Below are 23,177 nucleotides of genomic sequence, written 5' to 3' on the forward strand. Positions count from 1 at the left end.
GTCCCGTGGGAGGAGATGTAATGAGGAAAGGAGCTGGAGAGCAATCGAGCGCCAAATGACCTCTGGCACAGAGGGAAATGAGCACCGTGAGGAGTTTGAGTGAATTAGAGGAGCCATTTGTATTCAAGGCTTTATTACAAAAGCAAAGCCGGTGGAGTGGGCCTCACAGGCCGCTGTACGCTTTCATTACGGCCAGAGCGCCCCGAGGCCGAGTCTGAAGCTGAGTCTGAAGCCGAGTCTGAAGCTGAGTCTGAAGCTGAGTCTGAAGCCGAGTCTGAAGCCGAGTCTGAAGCCGAGTCTGAAGCCGAGTCTGAAGCCACGGAGTCTGAAGCCGAGTCTGAAGCTGAGTCTGAAGCCGAGTCTGAAGCCACGGAGTCTGAAGCCACGGAGTCTGAAGCCGAGTCTGAAGCCGAGTCTGAAGCCGAGTCTGAAGCCGAGTCTGAAGCAGAGTCTGAAGCCGCAGAGTCTGAGTCTGAGCGGCCCGCTGCCGGCCCTAAGCTCAGGGCGAGCTGGCTGCTTTTCAGCCGGCGTTCCCGCTCTGAGGCGAGCCGCCTGCTGGAGGTTTGGCAGCGGGCGGCAGAGAAACCAGAGGGCTGACTGCTGGCTCTGTGGCTCAGCTCACGCCACGTTGCACGGCCGAGGCTGTCGGTGCTGAAAATACTGAAAACTCTTCTCCTCCCAGTAAAGAATGCTCTGAAACTGGATCCAGTTCACAATGAAAGGTTACAGTTAGGGATGGCTCAGGTGAGCCTGAAACATCCCATAGTTCTGCTGCTATAGGCCCAGCCTGCTGGGGGAGCTCCCATGATGCACCTCTCCTCCCTCCATGTTCTGCTGCTATAGGCCCAGCCTGCTGGGGGAGCTCCCATGATGCACCTCTCCTCCCTCCATGTACAGATGACATCATTGCTGTCATTAACTTGTGTTTCTCTCTCTCAGCAGGTGTCTCTGGCCTGGTGTTACGCTGCTTGTTGTCCCCTCTTTCCTGTCCTCTCAGCCCCAGCTGGTCCAGGCAGATGGACCCTTCCTGGTTCTGGTTCTGATGCAGGTTTCTTCCTGGTTCTGCTTCTGATGGAGGTTTCTTCCTGGTTCTGATGGAGGTTTCTTCCTGTTAAAGGAGTTTTTTCTCTCCCCAGTTGCCTCCTGCAGCTCAGGATCAGAGAGAAGTTTCTGCTGGGCTCCTGTTTATAATCAGCTCTGATTGAACTGGATTATAATCGATCGAGTCTCATATTTAATTAAATTTATCCACAAATCAGCTCAATGTGACTTTAATTTGGAAATTTATGGTGTTACAAAAGTAATGATAAAGTTTTTCTGGGTATAATATTGGATGTAAGTGAGAGGCTGGACTGTTTCAGGGACCCAGTCTGCTCTGGTTCTGCCTTTTATGGGCCAAACCGGTACGATCCAGACGCAGCAGGGAGGCTCCTGGAGAAGGAACAAATTAAATCTGTTGAGCAGGAAAACAAATCTTTAACGGAGAGGATTGGCCTCCATGAAGAGGTGAGCCGCCTCCAAGCTGAGCTCCAGGAGAAAGAAAAAGTTTGTTTAAAGCTCGTTTGGACGCCCTGAACCTCCTCTGGAACAGCATGGAGCTGCAGAGGATTACAGCAGAGATGGAGACCCAAGGAGAGCAGCTTCAGCACGCCGCCTCGTCAGAATCAAACGTTTTTCTCTTTTCAGTTATGCAAGAGAAGAAGAAGAAGAGGAGAAGAAAATCAGAGCGAAAGACCAGAAAGAACCAGAAAAGATGAACGAATCAGTTCATTCAGCAACAGAAAATATCTGTCCTTTGAAACATTTGGACCTGCTGGCGGCCCATTGGTCGGTTCTTCATGGCGCTCACAGACTTTAACAGACCTCGGGCGGCAGCTGGGGGTTAGGAAAAGGCACGATATGTGCTGACACCTGGCGTGTAATCAGGCTGCCATCCTGCAGCCAGACACAGGGAGGGAACCCCCACGACTCAGAGCTGCAGGGGGGGATCAGTGAGGTAAAGGCTGCTGTGGCTGCAGGGCGCCCACAGAAGCAGAGGTCAGGGGTCACATCAGCCAGGAGCTCTGCTTTAAACACATGAAGGAAACGGCTTCATTTGAACTGGCTGAGGATCAGACCTGCGACAGATAATCAGGCCACGATCTGTGAAAAGACTCTTAAAGGAAGGACACTTCCAGAAGCTTTTATCAGGTCTTTGCTTCATGTTATAAATGTTATACTTCAGAGTCTGTTTTAGAGTCATAAAAGCAGTGAATCTGGCAGTGAATGTGAGGCAGCAGCTCCACCATCTGCATCCAATTCAGCTTCCCTGTCACTGAAATAGATTCAGCCCACAGTGACCTCAGAGTGGACCCAACAGGTTGAACATCAGCTGCACTGAGGCCTGCTCCACCACAGCCAGCCCTAACCGTGCAGAGGCCAAAAGCACCGATTAGCTGAACTATTCCCCAGGGTTAGAATGAGCAGTGGGTGCCCGACACCAGCAGCTCAGATATTCAGATAATACAGTTAACACAGCGCTGCTCAGTCTGGAGATAATCCCCCACTTCAACAATGAGCCTCACTGGAAGTTACTGCAGGGGATTTACCTTCTGTACACATTCGCAGCGACACAGAAACCTGCCGTCATTAAAAAGAAACACACTGGAGGAAGAGGAAGTTCTGTGTTAAAGAGCAGTTTGTTTAAAGTCTAATTACGAACCCAAAAGCTTAGCATTGTGCTAAAATACAGCAAAAACCGCTTCACTGTGACACTTTGCAGGTGAACATAGTGAGATTAGCTTATGCTAACTGCTAGCTCCTCAGGTCAGCTCACGGGACTCCGATAGCTGCAGCCTCTGGATCCATAACATGGATTTAGCACATAAACCACGGGTTCCACAGGTGTGAGGAAGCAGAACCGATGCCTCTGTGCTGGCCCGCTGTGGCAGATAAATGTTGGCCTCTCACCTCACCACTCTGGTGCCTCCTTTGTTGACTTGCATGTCCACCATACAGCCGGAGTTAACGTAGGAGGCCAGGTTGACCTCTGAGAACTCCGCCTGCGAAACACAAGAGCAGAAGAAAACTTTAGATCTAAATGTGAAACAGAAAGGATAAACTCTGCATCCAGCAACTGAAACCTGTGTCTCAGTGTTCCTGACACAAAAGTATCTGTTCAGTGTCAAAATAAATCGCTTTCTGGTCTCATACTTTCAGCTTCTAAAGGTCGTGGGATGCAGTTTCCAGGAGTTTCACTCGACATCAAGTTAAAAAACTGACAGGAAGTGGAGCACATTCTGCATTTTGACAGATGGGAGTAAAACACAGGAGTTGGGAGACAGAGCGAGCTGGTCGGAGAAGGCTAATTGAGTTATCCCCAGTCTGTGGCCTCCAGGACAGTGAGGGCCTTGTGAAAGGCCGTAGCCCGGCTACATAACGACTCCGGCAAACTCCCAGAGACACTGAAAGGAGGGGCAACGCTGCACTTCTGGGAATGAACCCTCTGGATGTTCAAGGCTGAAAAAGAGGAAATTCAATATAAGCTTTTCAGCAAACTACTGCTCAGAAAAGAAATGACTAAAGACAAAATGAAGGTGACCAAACGAGTGGAGCTGGCGCTGACCGAGGGAGTTCCTGCAGAGCCGCTACCGAATGTTCACGGGTGTGTTTTCAGACTGGATATAAAAGCAGGACCTTTAATGCAGGGCCTCGAGGGCCGCTGTCCTGCAGGCTTTAGACGCTTCCCTGCTTCAGATGAAACGGATCTCTTTGAAAGATTGTTAAGTTCTGCAGGAGCCTGCTAATGATGCATTGATCTGGATCAGGGAAGCGTCTGAAGCCTGCAGGACAGCGGCCATCTTTGACTCCCTGCTTTAGTGCATGAGCCTCTCACTACGGTCATCACTGCAGTGTCTGAAGAAGCTGTTCGGCACCAAAGAGTTAAAAACTTTATGACTGAAAAAACCTGTTAGCATGTTAGCATGTGTTAGCATGTTAGCATGTGTTAGCATGTTAGCATGTAGCACAGTAAAAATAGGGTGTTACGTGGTGATATCTGCCCCCCGGAGCCTGGGCGGTACCATATCCTAACCCTTCCACCACTTCACAGCGTTATTTAGCACCGAGAACGCCGAACAACGGCGTGACCCCACAGATTCTGCGTGACCTCACACGAGGTCGTCAGGCGGCGTTACTGTAAAACTCACTGAGCAGCAGCTACAGAACCAGAAGGAAGCTGACCCCAGACAGGAGGAGCTGTTATTCTTCACATCCCTTTAGAGTAGGAGGCATGACTCTAATGTGGAGGGTTAAATGGCCCCTAAACAAGCGGCCTGCTGCCTCTCTGTGGAAAACAGAGCTCAGTTTGACACGGCAGGAAGAGCCCGGCTGCGTTTCATCTGTCAGCTGTGGAGCAGACTCAGTCCTCAGCCTCCAAACTGTGAGCAACTCTGAAATGTTTCTGAACAGATAAATATTCAAGTGGAAACTCCGTCCACTAAAGTGTCAAAACCAGAGCGAAGAGTTCAGCCTGCTCAGCCAATGAGGGCGCAGGAAAACACAGTAAATCTCAGGTTACATAACGTAAAATCCTGGTTTTATTTCCCGTAGCACATATTTTATGTTATACAAGTTCTTTTTTTTAGAAATCCTGCAGATAGACTTGGTTAATGCGGCTGAGAGGATCATTGCTATCATATTCAAACATTTCCCTGCGAGTCGGGGGAAATAAGGCCTTCGCAGCACATGTGCAGCACATGGCTAACGGCACATGGCAGTCAGCTAATCGGACAAATAGATTTACGGCCTGGGGGTTGATGGATTAAACCCTGGATCATCTTTATAAATAAATAATGAAATGCCACAGCGAGAAACCCACAGACAGGAAACATTTGTGAGGAGAAAAGCTCGTCTCTGCCTGCAGAGGTGGACAGAATCACCTCCACTATGGAGCATTAAAACTCATTTCTTTGGGTTGGATTCCAGGCAGAAGGTAACACAGAGTAACACTTGAGTTTTTCTGTTTTATTTTGTATTTTTTCGGCTTTATTTAGTTTTTTTTTGGTTTTATTTAGTTTTTGTTCTGTTTCATTTTGTGTTTTTCCTTTTTTATTTTGTGCTTTTCTGTTTTATTTTTTATTTTTCTGTTTTATTTTGAAGTTTTTCCTGTTTACTTTTGTGTTTTTTCTGTTTTATTTTGAGGTTTTCTGTTTTATTTTGTGTTTTTTTCTGTTTTATTTTGTGCTTTTCCTGTTTTTTTGTGGTTTTTCTGTTTTATTTTGTGGTTTTTCTGTTTTATTTTGTGGTTTTCTGTTTTATTTTGTAGTTTTCTGTTTTATTTTGTGTTTTTTTCTGTTTTATTTTGTGCTTTTCCTGTTTTATTTTGTGGTTTTTCTGTTTTATTTTGTGGTTTTCTGTTTTATTTTGTGTTTTTTTCTGTTTTATTTTGTGCTTTTCCTGTTTTATTTTGTGGTTTTTCTGTTTTATTTTGTGCTTTTCCTGTTTTATTTTGTGGTTTTTCTGTTTTATTTTGTGCTTTTCCTGTTTTATTTTGTGGTTTTTCGGTTTTATTTTGTGGTTTTCTGTTTTATTTTGTGTTTTTTTGTGTTTTGTTTTGTGCTTTTCCTGTTTTATTTTGTGATTTTTCTGTTTTATTTTGTGCTTTTCCTGTTTTATTTTGTGCTTTTCCTGTTTTATTTTGTGCTTTTTCTGTTTTATTTTGTGGTTTTCTGTTTTATTTTGTAGTTTTCTGTTTTATTTTGTGTTTTTTTCTGTTTTATTTTGTGCTTTTCCTGTTTTATTTTGTAGTTTTCTGTTTTATCTTGTGGTTTTCTGTTTTATTTTGAGGTTTTCTGTTTTATTTTATGCTTTTCCTGTTTTATTTTGTGGTTTTTCTGTTTTATTTTGTGGTTTTCTGTTTTATTTTGTGTTTTTTTGTGTTTTGTTTTGTGCTTTTCCTGTTTTATTTTGTGATTTTTCTGTTTTATTTTGTGCTTTTCCTGTTTTATTTTGTGCTTTTCCTGTTTTATTTTGTGCTTTTTCTGTTTTATTTTGTGGTTTTCTGTTTTATTTTGTAGTTTTCTGTTTTATTTTGTGTTTTTTTCTGTTTTATTTTGTGCTTTTCCTGTTTTATTTTGTAGTTTTCTGTTTTATCTTGTGGTTTTCTGTTTTATTTTGAGGTTTTCTGTTTTATTTTGTGCTTTTTCTGTTTTATTTTGTGGTTTTCTGTTTTATTTTGTAGTTTTCTGTTTTATTTTGTGTTTTTTCCTGTTTTATTTTGTAGTTTTCTGTTTTATCTTGTGGTTTTCTGTTTTATTTTGAGGTTTTCTGTTTTATTTTATGCTTTTTCTGTTTTATTTTGTGCTTTTCCTGTTTTATTTTGTAGTTTTCTGTTTTATTTTGTGTTTTTTTTCTGTTTTTTCTGTTTTATTTTTTTTCGTTGAATCAGGATTGAATCTGTTTCCTCACCAGCTGAACCGGGTGCGGTTGGACTTCTGAGGTTGTAAAGCGGAAAGCAACATGACCGTGACACAGACACATGATGATGTCAGAGGACAACTCGGCATCACTTGTGACATCACAGCATTAATTAGAGCTGTGCTGCAAACACTGAGGAACATTCCCGTATGATGGACAGAATAAAGAGCTCAGTGTGACGCCTCACAGCGACACAAACCTGAGGCAAGCTTTTCTGCGCTTCATAAAGCAGGCGGAGCCTCACAGATCAGCCCTGATAAACGAACTGAAGCAAATCCCCCAGATGACCCTCGACTCAACTCAGCTCTGATTTACGTGGGAAATTAAATCAATTTCTATCTGCACCTTCCCAAGCTTTGGCTGTCATTTGATATTCTAAACCTGCGTTAACAGCTTTGCTCGGGCTTTCATCCACACATAAAGGGAAATATTATCAGAAAAGGTTTTCCTTTCATCCAGAGCTGCGGTGCACGTGGTTTATAGGAGTTTATACCCCAACCCAGAAGAATGTGCTGACGTGAGGAAACTCTGTATTTTTGTTTTCTCCAGGACAGAGAGAGGGAAAACACCTCTTTTATCCACTGTTTTTCCCTCTCAGGGGGGGAGTAAATGCCTTAATCCCATTTCAAAGACAGCAGGGCGCCAGTGACACGCTGCTCAAACCCGGGTGGGTTAGGCTCAGAAACCAGAGAAGCCTACCGAAGGCACCTTATTCCTCCCAAACACCGGCCTACGCTGACTTTTGCTGCAGCCAGATAAAAGGAGAGCAGCATTTTGGACTCCACGCCCCCTCCGACTGGCTGGTTAACCACCAGAGGAGCGCCAACAGGCGTAGTCATTGGGCAGTGATCGACGAAGCGGCTGGTTCAGGCCCAGCAGCCAGGACGGGAGGCTTTTCACAGCGCCATGGTTACCATCACGGTAACGCATTCAGACACTGAGTCCTGCCCTGGGAAAGGAAAACAGGAAGTGATCCACGGGACAAACTGCCTCCAGAGCTGATTCTTCTCATCTGTTGGCTGAGTTCAGGATGCTTTTCAGATGACCCCCCAGTAAACACGCAGTTTTGGACGGTTGGACATAAACTGAGCTTCCACCCTCGCCTTAAGCCCCTCCCACTGCTCGCCACCAGCTCATACAACAACCAAAGGCACGGTGAAGCTGTGCTGAGTCTATTTCCATGGACAGACTCACACCTGACGGCAGTTTGGAGGCAACATTAGAACAAGACAGAACAATGTGGAGCGTCATCCATCCCCGAGTGTTGTCTGCCCTCTGGCCTTCCCGCCACGCCACGCCACGCTGGACGCTATAATAAACACCGACAGCAGCTCATTGGGGGTATTTTTAGACTAACCCGTGAGACTGAGGCGCGGGACGTTCAGGCGCCTTTAGGTGAGGACAACCTGGGAAAAATCACCTGAGAAGCTGAGAGAGCCCAAAATAAAAAGCAAGTTCAGGGCAAAGTTTAAACAGTTTGAAGTAAAAGAATAAAGAGCTGGAATGAGTTGAATCTCACCTCGACTCTCACTAAAGTTAAACCTGAAAGGAGCTAAAGTTTCAGGTGACAGGAGGGCAGAGTTGGACCAGCGCTCTAATACTGTCTGTGGTGGTCTGTGCCCCCCCCCCCAGGCCCGGTGTCCAGGGATCAGTTTCACTTTCACAGCACATCATCTTTAGGAATCCTCCTGCAGTTATATCATCAGTCTGAGGCATAATTTACAGGTTTGGTCACAATAAAGAGCAACAAAGTCTGTTTATAGAGATTAAAAGTAGCTGACCTTTGTTTTTAATCCCTCCAGCTGCCTCTTACTCTCCTTTTACAGCTCACCTTGTTCTAATGACAGTTGTTGTTTTCATTTCTATTATTTTTGGCCCTCTCTTGCTGTCCAAATGGAAAAAATAAGCTGATAAAAACATGCTAACACAGGCTTTCTCCTGTGGTTTCTTCTCATTTGAAAGCAGCAGTTTTTTTTTTTCTCTATTTCTTTTACAAAGTGCGTCTTTTATTGCTTTTCCTCTTTAATTCCACTCTGCAAACCGAGGTCTGGTTGAAATAAAAGACTGGATAGAGAACTTTCTATAAACAGAGCTTCGTGCAGCAGGGAGCACTTGATTCAGCTCGCTGGAAACCAACAGTAGCTGCGTGGCAGATATTTTGGTCATTTCTTGATAAGCTTGGCTGAATCACATACTGATGCAATTGTGAAGTCTGAAGTAAATGGGTTTATATTTGCTGTTAATCACAACCACCTTGTGTTGCAGTGAATTAATCCATTGAGGCACTAAATGCTGAAATTTAAGACAGATGCTAAATGCAAGGGAGGGAATGAGAGCAGCTGGCTAAGTCAGCTGGCTGAGACAGTTATCTGTGCCTCGATGACCCGTTTCACAGGCTGCTAAACGAAGGGATGACGAGCTGGCGTGACTGCAGCAGAAAGCAGCGCGGTCAGCGCCGAGGTCACACGGCTGCCGGGCAGATGTTGGCCCACATGACCCAAACCACACGGGACCACAAACCCTGCAGAACGGCCCCTCGCCCTTTCACAGACAACTCGCTGGTTCAGCTCGCTGTAATTGGTTTGAGTGGATTGCTGCGTTAATGTGTTGTGGGTCGTAAACAGGCAGTTTCTCTGGCCTCTGGACAACAACAGTTGACTTTTCACAACGGATCATTTCTAACATGACAATAAGCAACGCAGACGTGGTGAAAAACACCCAGAGTGCAACACTTTAAATGAGGAGGCACTCAGTTTGGCTCTGCTGAGGCTGCGCCTCCGGGACACCTCCGGAAAACCTCAGGGAAACCTCTAGGACACCTCAGGGAAACCTCTAGGACACCTCTGGAAAATCTCAGGGAAACCTCTGGGAAATCTCCGGAAAACCTCAGGGAAACCTCCGGAAAACCTCAGGGAAACCTCTAGGACACCTCAGGGACACCTCCGGGAAACCTCAGGGAAACCTCCGGAAAACCTCAGGGAAACCTCCGGAAAACCTCAGGGAAACCTCTAGGACACCTCAGGGAAACCTCTAGGACACCTCCGGGAAAGCTCAGGGAAACCTCTAGGACACCTCCGGAAAACCTCAGGGAAACCTCAGGGAAACCTCTAGGACACCTCAGGGAAACCTCTAGGACACCTCAGGGAAACCTCTAGGACACCTCCGGGAAACCTCTAGGACACCTCCGGGAAACCTCTAGGACACCTCAGGGAAACCTCTAGGACACCTCAGGGAAACCTCTAGGACACCTCAGGGACACCTCTAGGAAACCTCAGGGACACCTCTAGGAAACGTCAGGGAAACCTCAGGGAAACCTCTGGGAAACCTCAGGGAAACCTCTAGGACACCTCAGGGAAACCTCTGGGAAACCTCAGGGAAACCTCTAGGACACCTCAGGGACACCTCAGGGAAACCTCTAGGACACCTCCGGGACACCTCCGGGACACCTCCGGGACACTTCCAGGCCATGGAAAAGGCCTAATCCCCCTCAGCTCCAGGGTCAGGGGGATGCAGCAGTGTTCTGAATGAAGGTTTCCATCCACTTCAGAAAAGCTTTTTCTTTCAGTTTTAGGTCAGTTAGGATCACCAACATTTAATTTGTTAAATGTGTATTCGCACACATTAAATGTATCTTGTCTGAGATTCAGGAGCTTCTTATGGCCACCTGTGGGTGCACAACCATCACAGCAGTCAGGGAGGAGATGCAGCTCCAGAGCTTATGAAGATGCTGCTGAAACTGGTCCGACAGTCTGATTATTCGCAGTAAAACATGAGCTGAAAGGACACTCAGCCGGGAGAACAAAGATCTTAATGTTTGCAGAGGGTCCTGTGCTCTGATGGAGCTGAAACTCAACTGTTTGGACAGAACCATCAACAGGACATTTGGAAGAAAAAGGAGGAAGCTGCGGGCCTCAGAACACCATCCCAACCGTGAAGCACGGTGGTGGCTGCATCATGCTGAGGGCTGCTCGGCTGCACCTCACAGAACAGATGGCATCATGGGAGAAGATGATGTGGATATACTGAAGCAACATCTGGAAACATCCGGATGACCCCAAATACCTCCTGATTAGCTCCAAGGGACGACAAAGTCAAGGTATCGGAGCAAGAAAGGCCAACAAACCCGACCCGGTTCCACCGGATCTGTCCAGGGCCGAAGTTCCACCAAACCTCCTCAAAAGCAGGAGTTTAGCGACACTGGAAACGCTGTAAGTGAGCTGACTCAGTCTTAATGGGCTGATTTTAGTTTCTGACCAAACACATGTGTGAATGAGAGCAGCTTTATGGGGAATTCAGCATCACTTTTTACTGTTTTTACTGTTGGACTTTGGGCTCGAGGACATGACACAGCACCGATGTGGAGAAAATAAGCTGCAGCTCACTTCTCCGGATTGCAAGTCATTTTTATTTACCAACTATTTATTGGGTTGGTAGGAAATTAAACTAATAACAGAAAATGACAACCGGTGGTTTGGTGTTTCAGAGGAAACGTCTCCACATGTCAGTCTGATTTTCTTTTGGGTTTGAAGCTGTACAGATATATTTGAGGGCGGGTTCAGAACATCGTACTTCTGTTAAAAAGCAGTGGTTTAGTGTAGTAGCACAAAGAAGCCGCCAAAAGCATGTGATTGGCGGTCAAGACTGAGCACACAGGGCCTCAGGCGTCGCCCCGATGTGACTTCGAAGTGGGTCGTGTAGAAAGGAGGGAGGAGTCCGTGATAACGGGCGTACAAAGCTGCTATGGTGGCAGGAACCAGAGCCTCTTTCCTCTTGTCTTCCACAGAGATTCGTCCCAGGCCTGCCCCTCTGCAGCATTACATGCTGTGGTGAGCCTCAGCTGCAGAGATGGCACCTTATATGGCAGCAAGCAGGTCAGGAAAGCGTGATGCTGGTTTGGGGCACGAGGGCACAGCTTTAAAGGCTTATCCCCACATTAACCTGTCCGATAGCAAATAGCTTATGATTGTTGAGTCCAACGTCAATCCATGAAGAACACACAAGGGAAGAACTGCTCAGGATTCATGGGAAGAGGAGAGAGAGTGCAATCAGCCTCCCTGCTCTGATTGGTATAACTTTAAAGGGTTAATCTTTGCCTTGTTGCCTTTCACACAGCGATCAGGTTTCCATCCTCAGACTCTCAGCGAGGTGCACAAACTGCCCACGAAGAGTTTGGCTGCTGAAGGCAATTAGCAACTGAGTTGTGCAGAGGGCTTCTGGGAATGGGCAGAGGGTCCAACAAGATCTAAGTAGGTCACACATTGCCTGAATATCGACTTCAGGGGCCTAATTAAATCTGTCACGTTTTAGTGGGGTTCAATAAGTATGACGCCTCAAAAGGAAAAGTCTTTCCAGCTCCAGACGTTCTCAGACAGAACATGTGACCACAACAGTGGAGAGTTGAGCAAACAGGCCATAAAATCAGCTTTTTGTGGTTCCGTATTCTTCTCCCATAAAAACCCACCAAAGACAGCTCCAATCTCAACAATGGTTAGCACATGTAAAACGTAGCAGCTCTCAGAGGTTAGCACATGTAAAGCATAGCAGCTCTCAGAGGTTAGCACATGTAAAACGTAGCAGCTCTCAGAGGTTAGCACATGTAAAGCATAGCAGCTCTCAGAGGTTAGCACATGTAAAACGTAGCAGCTCTCAGAGGTTAGCACATGTAAAATGTAGCAGCTCTCAGAGGTTAGCACATGTAAAATGTAGCAGCTCTCAGAGGTTAGCACATGTAAGACGTAGCAGCTCTCAGAGGTTAGCACATGTAAAACGTAGCAGCTCTCAGAGGTTAGCACATGTAAAACGTAGCAGCTCTCAAAGGTTAGCACATGTAAAACGTAGCAGCTCTCAGAGGTTAGCACATGTAAAATGTAGCAGCTCTCAGAGGTTAGCACATGTAAGACGTAGCAGCTCTCAGAGGTTAGCACATGTAAAACGTAGCAGCTCTCAGAGGTTAGCACATGTAAAACGTAGCAGCTCTCAGAGGTTAGCACATGTAAAACGTAGCAGCTCTCAGAGGTTAGCACATGTAAAACGTAGCAGCTCTCAGAGGTTAGCACATGTAAAACGTAGCAGCTCTCAAAGGTTAGCACATGTAAAACGTAGCAGCTCTCAGAGGTTAGCACGTGTAAAACGTAGCAGCTCTCAGAGGTTAGCACATGTAAAACGTAGCAGCTCTCAGAGGTTAGCACATGTAAAACGTAGCAGCTCTCCGAGGTTAGCACGTGTAAAACGTAGCAGCTCTCAGAGGTTAGCACATGTAAAACGTAGCAGCTCTCAGAGGTTAGCACACGTAAAACGTAGCAGCTCTCAGAGGTTAGCACATGTAAAACGTAGCAGCTCTCAGAGGTTAGCACATGTAAAACGTAGCAGCTCTCAGAGGTTAGCACATGTAAAACGTAGCAGCTCTCAGAGGTTAGCACATGTAAAACGTAGCAGCTCTCAGAGGTTAGCACATGTAAAACGTAGCAGCTCTCAGAGGTTAGCACATGTAAAACGTAGCAGCTCTCAGAGGTTAGCACGTGTAAAACGTAGCAGCTCTCAGAGGTTAGCACATGTAAAACGTAGCAGCTCTCAGAGGTTAGCACATGTAAAACGTAGCAGCTCTCCGAGGTTAGCACATGTAAAACGTAGCAGCTCTCAGAGGTTAGCACATGTAAAACATAGCAGCTCTCCGAGGTTAGCACATGTAAAACGTAGCAGCTCTCAGAGGTTAGCACATGTAAAACATAGCAGCTCTCCGAGGTTAGCACATGTAAAACGTAGCAGCTCTCCGAGGGGGCAGTATCAGAAATATGAGGAGCTGTGGGCTGCTCTTGGTTGTGTTGCTGCTGTTGTTGGTGCTTTAGCTTTGCTCTGCTGCGGAAAACAAAGTGGAAAAACATCTGGTTTGTGGCGATATTAAACTAATTATCATGAAGACTCCCCAGTTCAGCTGCTGTCTGATGACATTTATCAGCCCCTTCGGACTTGAGCTCGCTTTGGAGTTTAACTTTCAGCTGGGCTGTGATCAGTGTGTAGAATCATCTGATATTTTTTGTTCTGGAGACTGATGGTGACACACCTCCACCCTAAAACACCCATCAGTCAGTGCCTCACAGCAGTCAGAGCGCTCTCACTTTGGAGGATCGCAGTTTGAATTATTCACTTTACCTGTGGCTTTGCATTGTGGCTGATCACAGGTCAAAAGGTCAAAAGGTCAAAAGGTCAAACCAAACATCCTCACATACGTTATAAATAAATCTCTTCTGCTCTCTAACTCAGGGCCAGGAAGTGTGTTGCCATGATGTCAAACTACTCCTCTATAAGCTGCTTTGTGACTATAAAAAGTCATCCAGAAGAATCCTTTTTAGTGTCAGTAAATCAAAGCACGAGGGAATTCTGTACCTGCTCCACTCGGATCTCGTACTCTCCGTTCAGCTTCTTCCCCCGGAAATACTTGGCCCTGCGTGGGAATATAAAACAAACACATTTTAAACATTTAAAACATCAGACCTCTTCACACAGACAGGATACGGCAACACGAGGCTTCCCCTCCTGCACATCGGAGCACATGTTCCACACATTCCTCCCAGTCAAAACAACCTCAAAATATCCTTTTGTTTATTTCATCGAAGGCCAGTTAAACTTTCAACATGGCTTCTGAAATACCTTGCAAAGAAGGCAAAATAATGACTCACATTTTCTGTGGGCGCAGAATGTGACCTTCAGGCTCTCCGGTAAACAGGAGAGCTGCAAGGTTTCATTTAACAAAGACAGCAAACAGATGGGGGGTTTTATTTAGTTAAAGGTGGAACTAAAACATCTCTTCTAACTTTAATTCATCAGAAATGGGAACCCACTAACTGATAACTCGCATTGCTATCGTGTTTTGGATCCTGCACTGATGCAGGACTTTTCTCCACCCCTCCTGGACCAAACTACTTTCCAGGGTCTGAAGCACAGGATTGCAGTTATTGTGCATAATGTCACAGAATCATTTAGCTCTGGGCTCAGAGGCTCGTGTTGCTTATTTCCATCGGTATTAACGATAGAAGGTAAACGTTTGATCGGGCGGTTTCTTCCTTAGTTTCTGGCCTTCTGTTTTTATAGAAACTAAAATCTCTCCTTTTGCAAACAGAACCTTCTGCTAAAGGCTTGCAGCTGAAGCTGAGAGCAGCTGACTGTCTATCTAGGCTACAGGCCTTTGGTTTCTGGGACAGGCTGTTGGGGAGTTTGAGTGCCTTTTGAACTTACTCCTCCTCAAACACATTTCCCTTTTGCACCATTTTCCTCTCACTAAACAAAGCGCTGCTGCGACTCGGCCGTCCTTTTCATCGGCCTTTATCTGTCCTCTAAGGTCTGCTCATTAATGTTCATTACAGCCATCGAGGAGGATCTTAACGTCTCCCAGCTGTTTGACTTCAAAGTGTTCGGTGGAGGCCATGAATCTTCAGCAGGACAGACCTGCACACTAAACAGTTAACCCCCCCCCCCATCTGTTGGAAGCACCACTGCCACAGAGCATCGGGCTCACTGGCTAAAAATGATGTTTCATTAGTTTAAGTGATCAATGAACAAGAGTTTTAAATGAGTTCAAACAAAAACACTCAGCTTTGGAAGGAGGTCTGAGCTCCCCATCTCTCCATTAGGCCCACACCCAGAACATAAACACCGCCAAGCTGAATTTCTTCTTCTTCTACCCTGAAAATGTGTTCCTTCTTTTGTGCACCACTAATAGAAAGAGTATGAGTCACACATGGGGACAAACCCAGCTGCCCTTCCTGGGTTTTTGGTATTTTTGTCATTATCACTGATTGTTTTAACATTCCCCCCCAAAGAAGTTGGTGTCGTGGTAATAATATGTGAACAAAACCTGTTTTCTATGATAAACATTCATCATTTTGAGGCTTTTGTTCATGCTGAGACGTTTGAAGAATATGTGAAGTGTTAACATGGTTAAAGAGTTGTAAAATTAATGTATTTTAGTCCTAATTCTTACCAACTGATGGTCTTATCTAAACCAAAGTGTTTTATTGCGTAAATGTCGAAGTAGATTTCGTGGTTGAAGCTCTGCATGTAGTGGCGCCATCGTCCCCTCCTACGACCAACTTAAGAAGACTTTGTGGTCTGATATCTAAGGGAGGAACAAACATCCTGAAAAGCAGTAAAGTTCATGGATGTGTAATACCTCCTGCCACCTGTAGGGGTGTAATACCTCCTGCCACCTGTAGGGATGTAATACCGCCTGCCACCTGTAGGGGTGTAATGCCTCCTGCCACCTGTAGGGGTGTAATACCTCCTGCCACCTGTAGGGGTGTAATACCTCCTGCCACCTGTAGGGGTGTAATACCTCCTGCCACCTGTAGGGGTGTAATACCGCATGTCACCTGTAGGGGTGTAATGCCTCCTGCCACCTGTAGGGGTGTAATACCTCCTGCCACCTGTATGGATGTAATACCGCCTGCCACCTGTAGGGGTGTAATACCTCCTGCCACCTGTAGGGGTGTAATACCGCCTGCCACCTGTAGGGGTGTAATACCGCCTGCCACCTGTAGGGGTGTAATACCTCCTGCCACCTGTAGGGGTGTAATACCTCCTGCCACCTGTATGGATGTAATACCTCCTGCCACCTGTAGGGGTGTAATACCTCCTGCCACCTGTAGGGGTGTAATACCTCCTGCCACCTGAATGGATGTAATACCGCCTGCCACCTGTAGGGGTGTAATACCGCCTGCCACCTGTAGGGGTGTAATACCTCCTGCCACCTGAATGGATGTAATACCGCCTGCCACCTGTAGGGGTGTAATACCTCCTGCCACCTGAATGGATGTAATACCGCCTGCCACCTGTAGGGGCAGTAGGACAGAGGCTTCCCAAGCTGGATATTTCATCCCACAATAACAGGTTTTTGGCCACTTGGGGGCAGCAGATTTGAGCTCTATGCACAACATCATACGTTGTTGAACGCGTCTACGAGATACGAAGCGACACTGAAAGTTTCTCAAAATAAGGGATGCTTCCTTGGTAGGATGGGTCTATTCAAGTCCTTCTCAGGCTAGGAAAGAGTCCTTCCTTGAGTCTGAGAATGCATCGTGTAAATGGGCAAACATCAGGGCAGTTACACCTTAATGCTGTTAAAAAATAACACGGCTTTTAAAGAACTGGCAGCTGTAAGCTGCTAACTAACTAACTAACTGCTAACTAACTAACTAACTAACAAGAACAGTACGACTAGAACAATATTAGTAGCACTGCATAGCAGTTTAATTTATTTATGACACATAGGCTTCTAGGGAAGTGCTTCTTACTGTACTTGACATACATGTTATTAGATAAATAGGGCTGTAGATTTATTTATGACATTAGGCTTGGTAGGGAAGGGCAATATGCTCTATTTTAGTGTTCTATATTTAACTGATGAGTGTTTATGTGTTAGACATATAGTGATGTAAATGTCTGGTTCAATGTCTGTTTATAGATTATATGTCAATGATTGTACTGTAAAACAAGTTTTCTAAGTCTAAGTCATTTCTCTTTGCTTCTCTTTGATTCTTCCTCGTCTGAACCTCCAGTGGAACCAGAATCAGGGACGATGCACTTCGGCTTCAACCGGTTCGGCGGCGAGAGGACGGACAAACCGGCACGCCAATGGCAGCCAATCACAGCAGAGGACTCACGAGTCAGACGTGGTCTGCATCTCCGTGGTTAAAGTGTGACCTGGGCCGATCGCTAAAGCTTCCTCTGACTTTTCTGCAGATAAAACTGCATCAGAGCTCCAGTCAGACCGAGGAAGGGTGGGGGCGTATAATGGAGGAAACAGCTGGCCAGATGTCTCAGCTGTCCCTCACTTCTTACGGCTCATTCAGTACAGAAATAGAACAATAGCTCAGGATAAGCAGACCATCGGCCAAAGAACCCAGCAGCATCAATCCTTTTCAGAAAAACAACATGTTTATCACATCAATAGATCACCGATTCACTTCCATCTCCGGGCCGGTGCGGTCTGTAAGTATGACCACGAGCAACAAGTGGTTTATCCACAGAGTTATTACAGTCAGAGCCTGAAACTTTAAGCTTTAACCCTAACCCAAACCCAGGGCTGTAAACCCAACCATGGTTCTAACCCTGGAGAAATGTTCAAATCACTTTCAATAAGAGGATGGAAGGTGAGCCGACTCACTGCCCCCCCCCTGCAGTGGAAGTTTCAGACACCCCCCAAAGCCCACCAAAGGAAACTCAGGTTCTATGCATAAAACACTTCTGGGGGAAACAACCTAATGAATGAATGTGGATTCCAGTTCTGAACAGTCAGAACCTCTTCCCACTCAGATCCCAGCAGACTTCTGTACCTTCTTTACCTTTTAAGCACTTTAAAAATAGCACCAGCACCGTTTGCTCTTCAGTTCCTGAACTTTTGCCCCTTCGTAAGGCACAGAGAAGATTAACAAACCCCACAAGGGGATTCTCAGCTTCCTTCAGTCAGTGTGTGGGCTCCCTGCTTCTTCTGTAGACATAACATTAAGCTAAGACCCTCTTCACAAGGCTCGGGAAACCAGATGATCTCACAGTACTCTGCTATGTACGAGTAGACGCAAACACTTTGCCAGAGCAGGACTGAATTGAGCAATCAGATGCTCGTATCATTCAGAGCACAGTGCAAACAGACTGACGGCTTCTTGGCAAATGGACCTGCGTGCCGGCCTGAAAGGGAGGGAGCGAGAGGGACACGGAGGGAGAAAGGGAGGAATTGTTGGTGGTTGCGGTGATGCTCTCAGTGCTGTGTACTGCTATTGTGCTTCAGTCACTGCTGGAAGCCAAGGCTGTCAGGGCAGAGCAGGGTTTCCCCAGAGACCCCAGCCTCTCGGCTGGAATGACCAGGGGGAAATTCAGCCTCAGGGGGTGAAGGTGGATGGACGGACACCCTCATAGTCGGGGCTATTCAGAGCGCCTGGACACACAGATGACTAACCAATGTGACATCATAGCCAAAGATCAAGGACATGTTGGTTTTGGGGTTTAAATGCTTCAATCAGAAATACATTTTTCTGCAGTTTTAGCTCCTGTCTCTTTAAGGCCCAGCAGTCTGCTGTGATTGGTCAGCTGATTGGTTAATGTCAGTTGGTGGCGTGTGGTAAGGAAGAAAATCCTGATTTTTTAGGCACTTGTTGTGCAGCAGGGCTGTAGGTTAATGAAGCCGTTAATTAACGGCATTCCTCTCCTGTAGAGCCGGGAGTCAGGAAAAGATGTGGCCTCACCTGGTGGATAACGAGCAAAGATGGAGAAAGAAAGGACCTGTTGACCCTGCCAGATGGTTCCCTCAACTAGACCAAAGTTTTCTGCTGTTTGGTGCTGGAGGATTACTCTGAGGCCCAGAGAAAGATGGGACTCTGTCCCAAACATGATGGGGAGGAGCTGTAACCCAAATATTAGGGTTCGGCCTTCAGCTGTGAGGGTTACGGATTAGAGTGAGGGGAATACTTTATGTCTGTGGAATACTTTATGTCTGGGGAATACTTTATGTCTGGGGAATACTTTAAGCCTGGGGAATACTTTATGTCTGGGGAATACTTTATGTCTGGGGAATACTTTATGTCTGGGGAATACTTTATGTCTGGGGAATACTTTATGTCTGGGGAATACTTTAAGCCTGGGGAATACTTTATGTCTGGGGAATACTTTATGTCTGGGGAATACTTTAAGTCTGGGGAATACTTTATGTCTGGGGAATACTTTATGTCTGGGGAATACTTTATGTCTGGGGAATACTTTAAGTCTGGGGAATACTTTATGTCTGGGGAATACTTTATGTCTGGGGAATACTTTATGTCTGGGGAATACTTTATGTCTGGGGAATACTTTATATCTGGGGAATACTTTAAGCCTGGGGAATACTTTATGTCTGGGGAATACTTTATGTCTGGGGAATACTTTATGTCTGGGGAATACTTTATGTCTGGGGAATACTTTAAGTCTGGGGAATACTTTATGTCTGGGGAATACTTTATGTCTGGGGAATACTTTATATCTGGGGAATACTTTGCCACGAAGACACCTTTAATGTCCTAAAATACACGGTTAAACATTAGATTCTGAGTGGAGTCGAGGTTTTAGTGGCTGTTTGTTGAGCTCCTGGGTCTGACATCCATCTGCCTATCGCAGCTTTTCCTCCAGAAAACGTGTGTCTGCTGGCTGCTGCAGCTCCAGTTAAACCGGTGACCGCAGACGGGATAAGATCGATGTTGATTCATGGAAATGCATGAAAAGCACACCGCATCTGTTTAGACAGCGACTGCTGGAAGACCGCTGGACTCGTGTGGCTTAAAAAACAAAAACAATCTCACATCTGGAGTCGGCACGGGGGCTGAAAGCCAATCTGATTCCAGACTTTTATCTTAACTGTGTCATTGGAGCAAAGCAGCAGAGATTTGAAAAGCAAAACAAAACACATTTTCCCAATATTCATAGATTCCTGAAAGCACTGCCTGTCACAGGCCTTTTATGCACTTAGCTTGTGTTCAGCTACTGCTTCAGTCTCCTCCTGTGCCCTTCACAGTAGGAAGCTGCAGAAGAAGGTCTCTGCTTATCTTCAGGTGCACGCAGGAGGCTTCCAGCACTGACGTCAGCTGATGCTGCTGACAGCAGTCAGTGAGATCTAATGAAATGGCCCCTACAGGCTGGTTCTCCAGATAAACGACAACTAAAGGTTCTGATGTTGCTCTTAAATGGACACAATAATGATACGAAGTCATGTGAAAAAGAGCGTAAACACTCTTTTGTCTGGTCCATAGCAGAGGAGCTAACTGACCTAACACAGCGCTTTCTAATGCCAAGGAGGAAAGACACCAGCAATGATCTTAGTTCACCCCAAGGTGAAAAAGCCCAGAGCCACATCTCAGACTCTACAGGCCTCAGTTAGCATGCTAAAGGTTAAAGGTCACCCCAAGGTGAAGAAGCCCAGAGCTACATCTCAGACTCTACAGGCCTCAGTTAGCATGTTAAAGGTTAAAGGTCACCCCAAGGTGGAAAAGCCCAGAGCTACATCTCAGACTCTACAGGCCTCAGTTAGCATGCTAAAGGTTAAAGGTCACCCCAAGGTGAAAAAGCCCAGAGCTACATCTCAGACTCTACAGGCCTCAGTTAGCATGCTAAAGGTTAAAGGTCACCCCAAGGTGAAGAAGCCCAGAGCTACATCTCAGACTCTACAGGCCTCAGTTAGCATGCTAAAGGTTAAAGGTCACCCCAAGGTGAAGAAGCCCAGAGCTACATCTCAGACTCTACAGGCCTCAGTTAGCATGTTAAAGGTTAAAGGTCACCCCAAGGTGAAGAAGCCCAGAGCTACATCTCAGACTCTACAGGCCTCAGTTAGCATGTTAAAGGTTAAAGGTCACCCCAAGGTGAAAAAGCCCAGAGCTACATCTCAGACTCTACAGGCCTCAGTTAGCATGTTAAAGGTTAAAGGTCACCCCAAGGCGAAGAAGCCCAGAGCTACATCTCAGACTCTACAGGCCTCAGTTAGCATGCTAAAGGTTAAAGGTCACCCCAAGGTGAAAAAGCCCAGAGCTACATCTCAGACTCTACAGGCCTCAGTTAGCATGTTAAAGGTTAAAGGTCACCCCAAGGTGAAGAAGCCCAGAGCTACATCTCAGACTCTACAGGCCTCAGTTAGCATGTTAAAGGTTAAAGGTCACCCCAAGGTGAAGAAGCCCAGAGCTACATCTCAGACTCTACAGGCCTCAGTTAGTATGTTAAAGGTCAAAGGTCATACATCTCAGACTCTACAGGCCTCAGTCAGCATGCTAAAGGTTAAAGGTCATGACAGCACAGTTAGAAAAAGGCTGAACAAGGATGGCTTGTTTGGAAGGGCTGCAGGAGAAAGCCTCTTCTCTCTAAAAAGAACATGGCAGCACAGCTTAGGTTTGCAAAGCTGCATCTGAACAAAGCTCAAGACTTCTGGAACAATGTCCTTTGGACAGACCAGAGCAAAGTGGAGATGTTTGGTCCTAATGCACAGCAGCACGTTTGGAGGAAACCAAACACAGCATATCAGCACAAACACCTCATACCAGCTGTCAAGCACGGTGGTGGAGGGCTGATGATCTGGGCTGGTTCTTGTTCAGGAACAAGTCAGGGACAATAATGCAGTTTCCTTAAAGCTGAGGTCAGTTCTGCTCTGTGCATGTCGCTGTGCACAGCTAAAGAACCAGCTCAGACACTTTGGCTCTGCCTGAGCCACGTGCACGCTCCTGAGCCACGTGCACGCTCCTCAGCTAAGCTGCTCGTCATGAAAGAGAGGAGGATAGAGCAGGTAGACAGAAAGATGGAAGGAGGCAGCTTCTCTTTCAGCACAAAGATGGGAAACTGCACTGGACTGAAATATTGAGCAGAATACCAACGAAGAAGAGATGGGGAGCATGAAGAGGCAGAGAAAAGAAAAGCAGAATTTTATGGACTTATTTCTAACTTGTTCATACTGTGGAATATCTTTGGAACGGTTCAGCTTTCTTTGTATTTTACCTGCAGCAGCTGCTGTTTTACAGTCTTTCTAATAAGAAATGGAATCTGAGCCCCAGCAGACCTTTATGTCCCAGGGCTTTAAGTCATAAGATAATGATTAAAAAAGCTCATTTTTTAATCAATAACTTATCAGAATGAATAAAATATGAGTCTAAACTTTCATGAAATCCTCCAAAACAAAAATAAATCTTCTTCTGCAGACCAGAGGCTTGTTAAAAAGACAGAATTTTGCTCCCATAAGATGAGAAATCAGCTGAAACAGGGTTTTTATTCAGGATTTATTCCAGCAGAAGCTCCATTTAACCTTTTGAGGCTGTCACATGTCACCATCTGCTGGTCAAAGCTCCTCACTTCCACACTGAGACTTTACCCAGAGGACGCTACAGCACCCCCTGGTGGCCAGCTGTGGAACAACAGCCAGTCAGGATGGAATATAACTATAAAACTATGCACTTTTAACCCAAAAACATGGGTTCATGTATTCCTGGAGCTCACAGAGTGTAGCAGTACTGTGGATGAACTAAATCATCTGCTTTCACTTGAGTTCAGCATCGTTATGGGACTGACTTCCAGTGTTTCTGGAGATGGAAAACATTATAATTTCCATCATATTTACACTGCAGGAGGTTAAGAGTTAAACTGAGACTGCATGGAAAATGCAGGTAATAATGCACCTGCACAACAAACCTCGTCTGCGAAGCCTTGGTTCAGGTGGATAAAAACTTCTGGATCATCCTGACGACTCAGAGAGAAACGAGCTCTTTAAGGAGCTCAGTTATCAGTTTCAGAACCATCAGAGTTAATACTCTGTGGATCAATTCGAAGGCTTTGAAATGGGCTAATCCCAGCTTCACTGAGGTCAGCTGCCAGCAAACGCCAGGCAGCAGATAACAAGTCATGAGACGGAAGACTTATTGATCCAGTGAGTCCAACACGATCCACGGGACGCGGCGTGTCTCGACTGCAGCTCAGGAAATCTATCCGTCGTGTGGAGTAAAAGGCAGCCGAGACCAGCCTCTGTGTGGTTCTGATGGTTCTGGTGAAAGATGAACCAGCCTCTGTGTGGTTCTGGTGAAAGATGAACCAGCCTCTGTGTGGTTCTGATGGTGCTGGTGAAAGATAAACCAAACTCTGTGTGGTTCTGATGGTTCTGGTAAAAGATGAACCAGCCTCTGTGTGGTTCTGATGGTTCTGGTGAAAGATAAACCAGCCTCTGTGTGGTTCTGATG

General features: G+C 46.0%; 1 protein-coding gene across 1 annotated transcript in view; it reads right to left on the reverse strand.

Moving 5' to 3' along the window:
- Positions 1 to 23,177, reverse strand: part of syn3 (synapsin III) — a 108,255-nt gene that overhangs the window by 62,726 nt on the left and 22,352 nt on the right. Inside the window, exons 3-4 of the mRNA XM_072379125.1 lie at positions 13,840 to 13,897; positions 2,950 to 3,041 (exon numbers count right to left, since the gene is read on the reverse strand). Of these exons, the coding sequence (XP_072235226.1) occupies positions 2,950 to 3,041; positions 13,840 to 13,897 (150 nt within the window). The remainder of the gene's footprint in view (positions 1 to 2,949; positions 3,042 to 13,839; positions 13,898 to 23,177) is intronic.

The sequence above is a fragment of the Leuresthes tenuis genome, unplaced genomic scaffold (genome assembly GCF_036924035.1).
Source record: "Leuresthes tenuis unplaced genomic scaffold, fLeuTen1.0.hap1 SCAF_35, whole genome shotgun sequence".
In the NCBI taxonomy this organism is placed as follows: Eukaryota; Metazoa; Chordata; class Actinopteri; order Atheriniformes; family Atherinopsidae; genus Leuresthes; species Leuresthes tenuis.